Source organism: Botrytis porri, assembly GCF_014898465.1.
Source record: "Botrytis porri strain MUCL 3234 chromosome Unknown BPOR_009, whole genome shotgun sequence".
NCBI lineage: Eukaryota > Fungi > Ascomycota > Leotiomycetes > Helotiales > Sclerotiniaceae > Botrytis > Botrytis porri.
In genome coordinates, this window is record NW_024066083.1 from 1,511,401 (window position 1) to 1,525,290 (window position 13,890).

A 13,890-nucleotide genomic window follows, 5' to 3' on the forward strand; every position below is an offset into this window, starting at 1 on the left:
AGTTTAAGGAGATTGAGTTGTCATGACAGTCACGGGCCTGTCGATAAAAGAAGGTAATGTGAACACGACGAAGTAAAGATAATTGATGGGCACTGGCATAAGGATACCAAGTAAAACTCAAATAGATTGCTTCGTAGGAAAAGAGGAGTGATATTTTCATTAAGATAGATAGATGTGTATGAACGACTAAGTTGATACATGTTATTTGTTCTTTCCTCATCAGTTTGAACTAACAACTTGAATACGGATTGACCTCTCATTCAACTCTTTCAGACCTTAACATACAAATCATTCTTCGAGAAAAATCCGCAGTGTATAAATACATTGGTGGCTATCATATCTTGCGATTTTGTTATTTATGAAGCTTCGTTAATTCCTTGATGGTTTTGGACCCCTCTCAACTCCAACTTTGTCTTTGTCATTTGCTGAGAATTGTCATTGTCGTTATCAATATTAAGCATTGTTCTGCACCGAATGAACGTCTGAGTTTCCCTGTCCGTCTCTGCAGTTCAAACCAGAAGCATGCTATCCAAAAGTCTGTTGGTCCAGAGTCGTCATTTTGGATGACTGAGTGGTCATTCTGCTTTTGTTCATGCATACCTAGTTGGTGTGAAAAGCATGATTGTAGGATCAGAAATTTTGACTTGCCATCTCTCACATTTACTGCGGAAATATCGCGATTGAATCTACCACTGAACTCTCCTTCAGTTGATCAATTTCTTCATCTCTGTAGTATATCGCCCGCTCTCAGAGGTTCATTTGACGGTCCAAACTTTCTTATACAACCACACCTCTCTTCTAATATTTCCGCATTGCTTCGTGAATCCTAAGGGATTTATACTTATAAATCAGGGAAGTTGACGTTTCACTATTGAGTGAATTAGAGCTTGAGAGTGCATAAATCTCCTTCTACTGTTTGATTTAGAGCTTTTCCACCTTCACAAACTTTCGAGCAAGTATAATATACCAGCTGTTTTCGCGAAATGCACTTGAAGGAAAATTGATGATAAAGACTGTCAGATATATTCTATTGGTAATTATGTTTGAGTCTTTCGTCCCAATAACTTGTTCGGTCCATAATCGAGTCCCCCATGTTCTGACCGTTGTGCCCGAGTTTCCTGCTGGTAATTAGCATTCATTGTGTAAAGAAAATGAACTTCTGACTTACCAATCCGATTTTCGGCGTCTCTTCTCGTATTCCGCAGCTTCATTGTATTCAGAACACATGGAAAAGAAGATAGGATCGGAGGTAGATTCTACATTATCATCTCTATCAACATTACTTTAAGATGACGTAGGCGGTTGGCACTCTTCCATTTCTTCGACTGCCCTCATTATTTCCTGAAAATTCCGCTCAAAAGCTGTATCGGAAAGCTAAATAGTCTTGAGCTTCTTCATCTCGTATCGCATGTCAAGAAGCCTTTGTATTCTTGGAGAGTCCTTGTACTTGGCGAAGGTTTCAATGCTCATACCATACCAGAGCCTAAACCATTCATTGTCTCCATCGTTTGGAGTTAATTCTGTCCTACAACGTGACAGCTACATACACAAGATTATTAGCCGAACTTTTCATATGGCTAGTGGTAGAATAGAAGACAAAATTTTACTTTCCCCATGCGCAGCAAGATTTCCCTGATCTATGACCTCGTTACATGCTCTAGGATGTTCACACCACTTAAACTCGCAAGACAGGACACGTTCAGCAAGATCACGATACAGAAGATTTTCCTTCTCAAGTTTCATGATTCGAGTTTCGCAACTTGTTTTCAGGCGTCGATATCTGTCTTAAGTTGCGCGATTTGACCTTCGTAGCCCGCATTCAGCGAGACAACAGCTTCCTCGTGGGCGGCTACAAGCTCTTGTTGCTTGATACTTTCTTCCGTGCGCTTGATGTTCGCTTCTTCTTTCATACCATTTATTACTTTGCCATGAGATGCTATCAACTTTTCCTGGCAGTATAATGTTTGTATTTTCTGCTTGGATAACCCAGTTCTGAGACTTATGATATCTGCTTCCATCTTCTGAACATGTTCCCATCGAAACGTAGAATCGCAGTACAGGACTTGAGAGATTTCAAGGGTCTCCAGGTATGAATATGAAGCCTGCCAGTTTTTGACAAGAGCTCCGTAGTCCTATAAAGCGACATCAGTATTCATACCACTATATTCTTCTCATACATTGGAAGACTCACCAATGGAAGGTTGATTAGACTTAATGACCTGCTTTCCGCCATCTTAGACAGAGATTCGTCCCAACCTTGTCTCTTTTTAAGCTGCATTGGAGTTAAATACATCCCGAAAATATTTACGTCGCTATCTTCGTTCACGAAAAGCGCTCGTACAATGCCAAGATCGTTTTTGGAGTGTGACTGAGATTGAACAGCTAGATTTGTTTTCATATCTTTTATCTGAGCTGATTGTAATGTACAGTTCTCTCCATCGGCATTCGCTTCGTCTGCAGGAGCACTAGGAATATATTTGTCCACGTTTGAAGGCTCTGGTTTTGCTTCAATATCTTGAGACATGCTCTCTCACTGCAGTTTGAGTATCGTTGCTTTTAGGTTATCCATCTCGCTTCGATGGGTTGATCGCTCCTTGCCGAAATCTTGCTTCAGTACTTCTGGATATGATTCAAGATCTTTGATGACAAGGTTTAATCCGGAAATTTTGACTTGTGATTGTTCGCGTGTATTTTGAAGTGTTCCCTATGTGTCCTTGAGTTTATTCTCTAGACGTTGTACCTCACTTTTTAATGCATTCGAATCCGTTTCTTGACTCTGGAAATAAGTCTGTAATTTCTGGATCAATTCCATTGGATTATCAATAACAGTGGTCTCTTTGGCAGGGTTGTCCTCTGCAGTTTTCTCCTTGACTGTTGTCTCCTGGGTGAAAGCTAGTTTGAATTTGTTAAAGCAATGCATTGCCAGCCTTTTTCTGGCTGCCAATCTTGTTGTTTCATTTGCCCATTTTGAGTCTGTCAAAAGAGGTATAATATGAAGATGGTTTTTGAGTTGATGGTTTCGAAAATGATGGAAAACCAGATTATCAAAGAATGTTGTTAAGAAGTTGATTGATATTTGTGGTGCCCCTACTGTTGTTAATGATCATGATACAGCTCCTGTTAATCGAGAATTTACCTAGTGCTTTTGTCTCCACTAGTTCTGATAAGCGATGTTTATTCACATAAAGTGTGTGCGGTAGATATATGGATAGTTGACCTATCAGGTATCAACTGTCAACTGTGATGTCCTGAGATGTTGATCTGTAAGAAATAGACACTAGCTATTTCAAGTCATATTGTAGACTCCTGGGAGATTGACCAATAGCTCATTTATAGTTGAATAAATGTAGAGTTGTGCTTATAGAGATATATCAATATCTCTTCTACTTGTTGGAATCTTCTTTTGACATCAGTATGCTTAGTCAATCTAAGCTAGCTAATAATTAATCTTTGTTATTCACTAATTTGACACGGTAGATATATGTTTTGGGAGATGAATCTCAAGTAAAACAAAAAGAAATAATGGTCACAAAGCTACACTTATTGATGAATCAAACTGGAATCCCAGGAATATCATCCGAACTCTCTGTTGGCTCTTTCATCTAAAGATCGTTTTTTAGATTCATTGGAGAATTGTGCGGAAGCTAATGACCATCAAGTAAAACCTTTCTTAGCTCAGACTGTATGCAAGTCTTAGAAAAAACTATGACGACACAAGAATCTAGAAAGAATGTTTTGATGTACAGCCCCAAACCTTAGTAAACATTTTCACAGCCAAGACAGACTTGGAAAAATCCAATCTTTGTATTATTTGATCCATAGTTTATCTCTTCCTCTCCTACGCATTGACTAACGTGTAATGGTTTTTCGTCATTCGATGATTTATACCTCAATTTTATCATAGCAGCACTCTTGATCTAAGACATTAATAGATAGAGGTCTCAGAATTTTGTGTACTGGCTAGTCCCTTCACATGATTACACTTTACAGAGAAGTTACTAGATTGAGCATATAAGTCTTTTCATGACGTCACTTCACTCAGATTATATTACAAATGAACAAAACCCAATTCAAAGTAGTTGAAGTATTTGATTGACTAAACAGTTTCCTGAAGTAAAGTAGTGGAGACAGAAATGTAGATGCATTGTGATATGGCCCCTCTGAGATGGTCCTTATGCTAGTAATAGAACAGATACCCAAAGAAATTTAAAACTGGTAGTTCGTGAATTGAGCCTGCATTATTGAGATCTGGTTTGTGCCTAGCGTGATCTTAATGCTTAGTCCAGGGCAAAGCATCTTTCGCAGAGGAGAGAAACTCTTTGCCATATTCCTCGATTTGGTCAAGTTTACTTCTCCTCTGAGTCTCTGCCGTCCAAACCGAAGCATTAGATTTCACGCTTTTGAAGCTTCCGCCGAAGATAGACTTCCTTTTCCTGTAATGGATTAGTAAATTATTGGATGTATAAGTACTAGGGTACTTACGGATCTCTGCTCTCTCGGAACTGCCTTCTTTGGTAAACTCTTGTGATATCCCAAATACTACACAGTCTCTGGAACGTGTCCCTTCCTACTTTGCTCTCTAACAGAAACTTATCAATTGATGCCGGTGTGACTTTTTCATTCTTCTCCAGACTTCCAGTTAAAAGTTTTTGAAATCCCTCTTCAAATTCTGGATCAACATCCCGGTTTTCTGCGCTGCATCTGTACAATTCGTAACGCATGTTTATAAGCTTTACAAACGCTGCACTTTCTCCGTACCTCTCCGCCGTGTCTACAGATACACCATATGTCTCTTGAAACCATGCCTGCTCATTGATATCGGGATTGGATTTGATTCGAAAAACGTCGGCTAGACAACTACATGAACATTAGCAAGTGAGACCACGAACAATTAGTAGAAATTTCACTTACGTTCCACCATGTGCTGAGATATTTCCTGTCTCGATAAGATGATCATTTCGAATCTCATGTGGTTTCGTCAGCTCTCTCTTTCGGTTCAAGATGCTGACAGAAACTTCACGATGCGCAGCTAGTTCCCGACCTACTCTCTGCATCTCAGCAGCTGAAGCTAACTTTTCTTGGTGGAGTTTGGCGATTGTGCTTTCTTGTTCCTTAAGCTTCTCCTCATATTCTATCTTCGTCTGGGTAGCCGCAGATTCTTCTTTCTCTTCAAGGTTGGCAATAATGATCCTCTGTTCTGCCAACTTCTTCTCATAGGTCTTTTTTGCTGTAGTTTCCAAGGTCTTGGTTCTCTGTTGGAGATTGGCGATAACGGCTTTTTGTTCCTTCAACTTTGCCGTATACTCACTATTTAATTCGGTGACTGATAACTTCTCCTTTTCTTTCAAGCTTTCGATAACTTCACCTTGTTCCTTCATCTCTCGCTCATGCTTACTTTTCATTTCAACAATCGAGATTACTTGGTCCTTTTCTCGTTCCTGCAAGCTTGAAAGAACACTAGCTTGCACCTTCAACTTTTTTTCTTGCTCAATGCTGTTACGCTTTAGCTTTATGTTCTCGGCCGAAAGCTCTGAATTCTCAGAAGTGATGTTTTTCACTGCCTTTTCTAGAGCTTCTGATTGTATATCGAGCTTCGACAATTGATCTCCGAGCGCCTTGTAGCAAAAAAGTACCTCAAGGTCGTCCCGTCTGGTGTATTTCATTTGCCATGATGCAACCGCAGATTCGTATTCCTAAAAAGGCTATTAGCTTTTCTCAGACAACTCTTCGTAGGGGGTGGAAGCTACCTCTCGATCTTTCCATAAGCGTGTTGTATCGAAAGTTTGTCTCTTTCGAAAGATATCATGAATGAGAGGTACCCAAGCCTTTCTTGCTTTATACTGAGCGTCGTTGTAGACTAATTTTGATTCGGCGTCGATTTTCTCAAATATGCCGATCCTGGTCTCAGTCAACCTTTTCTCTGCTCCAGCTATATCATTAGCTATACCCAATTCCCTGATTGCTACTCGAAGCCATCTGTTTTCCGTTTTCAATTTAAGATTAGCTTGTTTGAGTTTATCGATCTCTGAGATTTGGGGCTCCTCAATGGGCGGATTCGGAGCGTTATTCCGAGACGTGCGTTGGGTGTTGGTCGGAGCGTCCATAGGCGGCATTTTAAACTATGTAGAATTCGAAGTAAGAAACTGTACTACTTTGTTGGTTATTCGAAAGTTGCGACTATGATTTCTCAGTCGTAGTCAAACATCGAAATATATGGAGAGTATGTCGTGGAAATTATGCGTTTGTGTTTTCTGAAAAACTAGGGTGACCACTTTTGTACTACCACGTTAAGCGAAAATTATAAGTTTCACTACTGCTAATTCACAACCACGTTTCAATTCACTCAAAATACAGTCTGCTAAGCATTGACACAGCCTTAGAGGAAGAATTGGAAATCGACTTTTCTTTCAAGAAATACATACAAGTATTGGAACACATAACAGCTAAACTATGTCGTTCAAGTTGAGCCATCTGGATGACAAAGTGAACCAGAGTCTGCTCAAGGGACTTGATGTGTAGAGAATATTGTTAAAGAATATAATTATCAGATTCAAGTCATCTATAATTGAAGTATTGGGACTCTCGATATGCATGAATAGAACCCAGCCACTTGCGCATCTTATTATTATACTGCGGTCACTTAATGTCTATGTGGTGAAAAACTTATCCTGGTGATCTACCCTTTGACTCTTCGACATTTCAGGTCTGGTACCGCCTGTATTCACTGTCTGGACCTTTTAGGCAGGGTAGTTGGAGTAATGTGACCGATAGATCACAAGAATGTGAGAACTACATCATACGCTTGCTAAATTCACTTAGTTTCATATATGTTTCGATCGCACACCTAATCTTATCACATAATTCACAAAAGAAATTAATTTCATTTAAGTGGATAATCCGTTCAATAAGAGAAATATCGACAGTCAGGGACCTGTACAAATTCATATGAAATGACCTTTGTCTTAATTACAATTCTAAGAAAATCTTAAATATACACATACTATATAAACTTGCAAGTGAAGTCGGGTATATCAAATACAAACATCATCGGATCATTCTATTGTCTCTATCAAGGCACAGATATTTCTTGCGCCATTTCGTCCTCCCACATAATGCAAAGGTCGAAATAGGCGCGTCTGGTTTCCGTGTCCGTATTTCCCACGAGGATGCTTTGCATTGATTCAGTTCCACGAGCCTTGTGCAAAATCTTCTCCAACAGCTTCTGGAAATCCTCTTCATAAACATCAGCAAAATTTCCAATGTTATGTTTATAGCGATAAACCTCGTATCTCATATTGATGAGTCTTCTGAACGCCGCGCTGCTTTCGAACTGCAATACAACATCAGGAGTTGTACCGTAATATTCCTTATACCATTCCAAATCGTTGTCGCAAGTGGACTTGATTCGGTAAGCATCTGCAAGACACCTTCTAAAATGTTAGCAATTGGATCTTCGATTTATTGAGAAAGGAAGAGAATAACTCACGTTCCTCCATGCGCAACCTTGTTGCCTTTTTCAATGATCTTAATGTCGCGTCGATGAGGTGATTTGCTCCATTCGCTTTTTCTCTTCAAAATACCTTCAACTACTTCGCTGTAAACTTCAAGCACATGATCTAGGTCCACAAGCTCAACATTTCGACTATGAAGAGTAAGTTGTAGTTCCTCCTTTTCTTTCTTAAGGTTGGTAATGATATGATCCTTTCCGCTCAATTGTTCGCACGAATGTTTCAATTGAGTACGTGCTAATTTGGCAAACTTATCACTTTGTTCCTTGGCTTCATCAGCAGCCGATGCCCGCGCTGATAGTTCTTTGCACTGGATTTCTAAATCATCCAAGCGATTTTCGAGCAGGTGGGTCAATCTGTTCTTTTCAGACATCTTCTGCTTCATGTTATCCAACACCTTATCTACAATTGAGCTTTTCTCAGCCAACATCTTCGAAGCATTGCAACGGGACTGGGTCAATGCGGATTGAAGAAGTTTGTTACCCCTACGAAGTGCCAGCTTCTCCTTAATAAGTCTGTCTTGTGCTTGTTTATACTGAGATCGAATGCTCATACTCTGGCGTCTGGATTTCAAATACAGATTTTTCCAGTCAATTGTATCTTCGCTCACATCACTGTCTTCCTGTTTCTCAAGCACTAAAGTATTCAAGGTCATAGGAATACCATTCATACTTTCATGACTAGTGAGCTGGGATATATTCGGTAGTGATGCTCGCAGGGACTTTTGGGATCTTGGGCCGGAAATCGGATTCTTTCGGTCCGTCATTGTTGACTCGTTAGCTAACAATTGTATATAGTTGTAGTGTTGATTTATTTATGTGATGGAAAATTTCTAGGAGAAGAGGCCAAAAATAAATCGAAAAGGGAGTGATTATGGTTGCAGATATGGAAGGCCCGTCCGTGAAATGAAGATAAATAATGAACGAAGAGAATGGAATCAGTCTTGTAAATGTTTGAAGGTTTTATACTAAGATGTTAGATGTTAGGACAGTCATGTGGTTGTACTGACGATAGCGCTAGCGACTCGAAACTGCCGTAGCAACAGTTTTATGTATGTAGATACGTTCAATTACATATAGACTGGTTCCATTGCAGTAACATCAACAGTGTGAGCTACAGTAATATATCGACTTCACCACAGCCTTGGTAGATGCCTCTTCGGTGCCTCAGCTAGTTTATCCATTAGGAGTGGCATATATAATAAACAATATGTTACTATGGCAGCGACCACAGTTTCTAGCTTAATTGAACCTTTCGACCTTTCCTGTCGTGTATCTAAGACCTAAAGACATGTAATATGAAAGTGCTATTCGTAAGTTCAGGGGCATCCATAAGGGGAATTAAGCGAGGTCCACGTGTTCTATTCAGGTACGGTAGGTAGAAAACAAATGATTAGGCTAGGCTAGTGCTGTCTTCAATAGTTGAAAGCTGAGAGAAAACATATGATCATTAATTATTAATTATACAGAAGAATCGAGTGTAAATTGTTATGTTCGAGGTTTTCTTCTCACTAGCGATGCCGGGCGTATCATTATTTGCGTAAGTAGTGACGACCAATCGTAGTTTGAGAACATTCGTGTCGACCTTTCTTTGAATTTTATACGTCACTAATGATATAACTCATGTTGTCTGAAAAACTTCGCATATAGCTATAGCCACTCCATCGTAGTTCTCTGTACTTGTTGGTTTCAAATCGTGTGTGTGAGTAAGCTGAAGATGTGTATAGATACAACAATTTATTTATTTGCCAGTATGACCATGTGTATCGTGTCAATCGTCCTTATACAGTCCTAAGTCATCAGAAATCAAATGATCTCCCTCGTCATAGGCCAGCTGTTTCCACACCAAAGTAGCTGAACATATCCGATTAGACTGTGCACAAATTATCTGTACCTGTAGATTATCTACAGATAATTTACTTTATGGGTTATTTGTCAAAGGTTTTATTTGTTTTATGAATTATTTGTTGAGACTTTAAAATTACTTGTTTTGTATAGGTAATTCATGAATTATTTATAAATAATTTGTAAGTATATAAGTAAATAGATTATTTATAAATATATAGGTTATTTATGGATAATTTATAAATTATTTGTAAATAATCTGTGGATATATAAAATCTTTGTTTTTTTAATTTAAAATATGAAGTTATTCTCAGATTATTTTCCAGCTCAAAAGTGATCCAAGCTTAGATTTATATTAATTTTTATATTAATTATAAAATTATACTAATATTATAAATAATTATATAATATACAAATAAATAAATATCCACAGGTAATTTGTATCTATTTTGTAGGTTATTCATTCAGATTTTTGAATTATTCGCTTTGTAGATGGATTATCCGTGGATTATCTATCAAGACCATTATTTGCTCTGCGGGTACCCGTTGCACAGTCTATATCCGATCTAGAGAATCTTCTCTATTACCCTCTTCACCCCCTCACTGATAGTCCCCATGATGCTGCTACCTCTATTCCATCGAGAACGATTCGTTTTTCCAGGCAGGTAGGATCTGCTTCCGAAAGACATCGCTTTGCTATTGTTATGTCGGGTTAGCATACCAGAAGAGTAGTATTAAAAGTATGGCTACTTACGGATCTTTCCTGATCTCCCTGGGAGTGGTCTGATCCCTATCAACTGCAGCGACCCATTTGCTAAAAACCTCCTCAAATAATGTCTTGACAACTGCGTCCTTGAAAAGTAGCACCTCCATGGTATGTGTATCATCTTCAGCAGTTTCGCCTTCTGCGGGTAGACTTTCGTTGATCGGTGTCTTTATTCTCTAGAAAGTAGTCTCAGATTCGCTTAAAGTCTGCTGATCGATGAATTCGAGATTTTGCAAGTCGAATCGCATATATAGGAGCTTTCGAACCGCTGAAATTCCTTTAAATCTTTGGACACCATTGATTGTTACGAAATACCCCTTTTCAAACCAGTCTGAGTCGCCATCCACAGGCTTGATTTCCATTCTTTGCAAGTCTGCTAAGCATCTTTTAGATTGATTAGTGAGTTTACAATTGTCTTGCACCAATGAAAAACACTGACCTTCCACCACGAGCAGCAGAATTGCCTTCCTCAATTAGGGGTGAGTTTCTATAATTGCCTGGTTTGGGGTTTGGGAAGCTCTTTCTTGCGGCCAGGTATCTGGACTGCAACTTCGATTAGTGGCTCGTGTTTTTTGTCAAGAGATGCGAGATCTGCGATGGAAAAGCCTGTAGGTCGGTGATCTCCATATCTTTTATCTGGAGAGATACTGCATGATCCCTTTCCATATCCTCAACAAGCAGGCTGTTTTGGTTCTTCCATTCAAGTAGCTGGGCAGTTTTGGTGTCCTGTCTCTGGATAATCTCGTCCGCTTCTGCCAACTCTTTGCGAGCTATCTCTAATTATTTTTTCCTCGAATCATCTAAGATAGGCTTGTTAACTGGCTCGATCTTCTCCTCAACATGCTGATTTTTCTGCGCAGAGAGTGGTTCAACATCGACATCACGAACTTCATGGATCACTTTCGTTCCACGTCTTTGATGCCCCACCAAAGTCATTTCATCTCTGCCTTGATCAATTGAGAACGGGATAGCACTCGTAGTCGACTGTGGTGAGCACGACTCTAATACATCCATGATTATAGGAAGCTCAGTTGTGTTGGGGGTTTCGTTTGTTGGGGATGCATCCATGGTACTCCCCTTTGTATTGAACGCTATCTCTAGCCTACGAAAGACTTCTTCTTTTCTGTCCTCGGGGACTAGACTCAAGTCAAAAAACCCATGTGCGAGATCTATCAGAGAAGTTTTTCGGTCTGCTTCGGGGATGTCGTTAAAGTTGATAATGTCGTCATTGACCGAGACTCCGTCTTTCGGGAAGACGATTGCGAAGCCGACATCGTAGCAATTTCTGAGAAGACGGGCTATATTTGGAAGTGATTGTTGAATAGTGTAGAATTGAGGCTGTCAATGCGTCAAAAGAAGACTTCATATAGTGTGCGTGAAAGAGGCAGGTTTCAGAAATTGATGGAAATTTGTGTTTGTATTATTGCAACAAAAATTGGTGTGGTAGTCTTGAACAAGAGGAGGTGATAAAAGTGTCAAAGTTACTCGAATATGATTCTTTCAGTATCTATCTCAGAAATTCCTATTTCCTGAGCATACAGTTGTAGTCATACAGGGTTATGTTTCCCCGAGATTTCCCCTTTGCTTCTATAAAGCATGCAATCTCGGGTGCTTGATGAGCTTGTGACTCTCCCCAATTAGTGAATTTGGTGGAAACAAATGATTTTCCAATATACTAAAAGACTTAACAAATTTGAGGGGTGGAGACATAGATGTCAAGGATCATGGATAACAGAGATCGACAAGGCAGCTAAACAAAACATTCATAATGAAGCATGCAACAATGCACTAGTAAGGTCGACTTACCTATTTTATAGGCTACAGTATATATATTTGAAATCAGAACTCGCAACAACATAACTGAAGCTCAATCTTCAGCGGACTAATTCTCAACTTCTGTCTTTTCATCAATGTTGTGTATCACTGTGCCACAAGTAGGCGAGGTTTTCAGGGGGTAAAAGCTAAAAGCATGCGGGGAAATGCCAAGAGTAAATATTGTCACATTCTGAACCAGAGATCTCAATGGAGGGAGAACCTTAGCGAAAGTCAATCTGATTCAATTCCTACCTTGAAGGATAGAATTTTCGTGGCGGAACTGTTCTGTCCAATTGGCCATGGGTAACGAATCGTTCCGGGTCATTTTATTACACTTTGGGATGTTTCCACATACTCAGACCAAAAGCTAAGAGCTATTTGCTACGCAGCCGTCAGGTTTTTATCAATATAACATTAATCGCATGCTACTTGACTAGTCATTATCAGGTTTAAGGGTGATTGGATGATGTGGATTGTTTGACCAAAAAGCTAAGGCAAATTGGATGCTAATTCTATCTTAATACCTTAGTATGAATCTCTCCAAACCCCACCAGCTAGCAGATACCCAAATAGATTTTGAGGGAGCTCCAATTTATCTTCAGTGGGGCTTTTAAACCCATTATTTTCCTCTTCACTTTATCTATGGCGCCGATAGATTTTTTTTTGGTCCGCGTAAAATACGATCTCGTCCAATTCTTCAAGCTCCTTGCATACTTTAGCATCCGCAGCCTACTCAACATCATTCTCAAGTTTTTTTTTCGCGGGTATACTTTAGAAATAAGCAAAGCCACTCGATATTGCAGCTGCTCATAGTTCCAGTCCCTCTCAGACTTCAAGTCTAGAGGCAGATAAAGTTTGAAGCTACCATGTATCTTTGCCAGTTGAACAAAACTGCGAGATGATGAATTCGCAGTGATGACACTAGGGTCAATACCATAAATGTCCCTATAGTGTTCCGAAAAGCTTTCCCTGCACTTGAACAGGGACGGACGAAGAACAGCAAGTGCATCTGCAACTGGGTTTGGACCATGTGCAGAAGAATTGTCACGATATTTGAAATGTTTCTTAGGGATTGAAGGAGTCTGGATAGATCCTGGTATGCTGGAAGTCATCAATCGACGACGTATCAAGAGACCGACCAGATACAGTGCACTCATGCTTTCCTTCTGCTCTTTGAAATCATTAAGCTTCAGTTGCATATTCTTTATGATCTCTCTCAACGTGTGCCATTTTGCCTCGTTTCTTATTTCTATTTCATGCTCGGGGTTTCTCAAGTCGGTATCAGTCGTCAGAGATGTCAGAGTCGCAGGAATCCTCTGAGTCACTGGAACTATCGGAGTCATCATCGGAGCCGTCAGAGTCGGCGGAACCATCGATATTAGGGGAGACTGTTGGGTTATTTCTGTTGATAGATGCTTGTTGCTGATGCTTTATGACTGCCTTGAGGCTTTTAATATTGGCATTTTTGTCCCTAATTGTCTGTTGCAATCCATCGATGATGCTTCTGTTGATTTCATTTTCCGTCTTTTGTGCCGCAAGTTCGCATCGGAGGGTAGCCGTAATGCTCTACAGTGGAGGGTATTAGCTTATGTCAAACAAACATAATCTGAAACTATACCTCAAATAGCGTAAACAGTTCTTCTTCCTCCATCTTGGCATGTTTTGAATTTCGTTAAGGTTATAGGACTGTCGATATCACAAGGCAAATTGCAGCGTTGTTGGCGACAAGAGAAGCTCGAAAGGACATCGATCTGAGAAAGTTTCGATTATTTCTCTCAATTTTTCTCCAAAAGATTTACCCGTTCTAGTCGTGGATTGGAACAACGAGTGAATTTACATCTAAGGTCGGGAACTCGGCGCAATCAACCATGATATTTCAACGAAGAAGATCTTATAGTTATTTGAAGATTCGGTTCTTATGTTTGCTACGTACGCTCAATACTTGGGAGCAAATGCT

General features: G+C 39.7%; 5 protein-coding genes across 5 annotated transcripts; all 5 read right to left on the reverse strand.

Annotated features, from left to right (window-relative positions):
• Positions 1-1,766: 1,766 nt before the first annotated feature.
• Positions 1,767-2,524, reverse strand: EAF01_007260 (uncharacterized protein; the record flags this gene model as incomplete). Its single annotated transcript, XM_038915515.1, has 2 exons — positions 1,767-2,132; positions 2,192-2,524. 2 exons carry the CDS (start codon positions 2,522-2,524, stop codon positions 1,767-1,769), a joined length of 699 nt encoding a protein of 232 aa, XP_038769153.1.
• Positions 2,525-4,270: 1,746 nt separating this feature from the next.
• On the reverse strand, positions 4,271-6,113 carry EAF01_007261 (uncharacterized protein; the record flags this gene model as incomplete). Its single annotated transcript, XM_038915516.1, has 4 exons — positions 4,271-4,433; positions 4,483-4,857; positions 4,912-5,693; positions 5,748-6,113. 4 exons carry the CDS (start codon positions 6,111-6,113, stop codon positions 4,271-4,273), a joined length of 1,686 nt encoding a protein of 561 aa, XP_038769154.1.
• A 956-nt stretch (positions 6,114-7,069) lies between these two features.
• Positions 7,070-8,274, reverse strand: EAF01_007262 (uncharacterized protein; the record flags this gene model as incomplete). Its single annotated transcript, XM_038915517.1, has 2 exons — positions 7,070-7,427; positions 7,487-8,274. 2 exons carry the CDS (start codon positions 8,272-8,274, stop codon positions 7,070-7,072), a joined length of 1,146 nt encoding a protein of 381 aa, XP_038769155.1.
• A 2,020-nt stretch (positions 8,275-10,294) lies between these two features.
• EAF01_007263 (uncharacterized protein) lies at positions 10,295-12,258 on the reverse strand (the record flags this gene model as incomplete). The annotated part of the gene is made up of 6 exons (XM_038915518.1): positions 10,295-10,502; positions 10,558-10,667; positions 10,767-10,892; positions 10,938-11,416; positions 11,925-11,936; positions 12,186-12,258. 6 exons carry the CDS (start codon positions 12,256-12,258, stop codon positions 10,295-10,297), a joined length of 1,008 nt encoding a protein of 335 aa, XP_038769156.1.
• Positions 12,259-12,569: 311 nt separating this feature from the next.
• On the reverse strand, positions 12,570-13,132 carry EAF01_007264 (uncharacterized protein; the record flags this gene model as incomplete). The annotated part of the gene is made up of 2 exons (XM_038915519.1): positions 12,570-12,662; positions 12,704-13,132. 2 exons carry the CDS (start codon positions 13,130-13,132, stop codon positions 12,570-12,572), a joined length of 522 nt encoding a protein of 173 aa, XP_038769157.1.
• Positions 13,133-13,890: the final 758 nt, after the last annotated feature.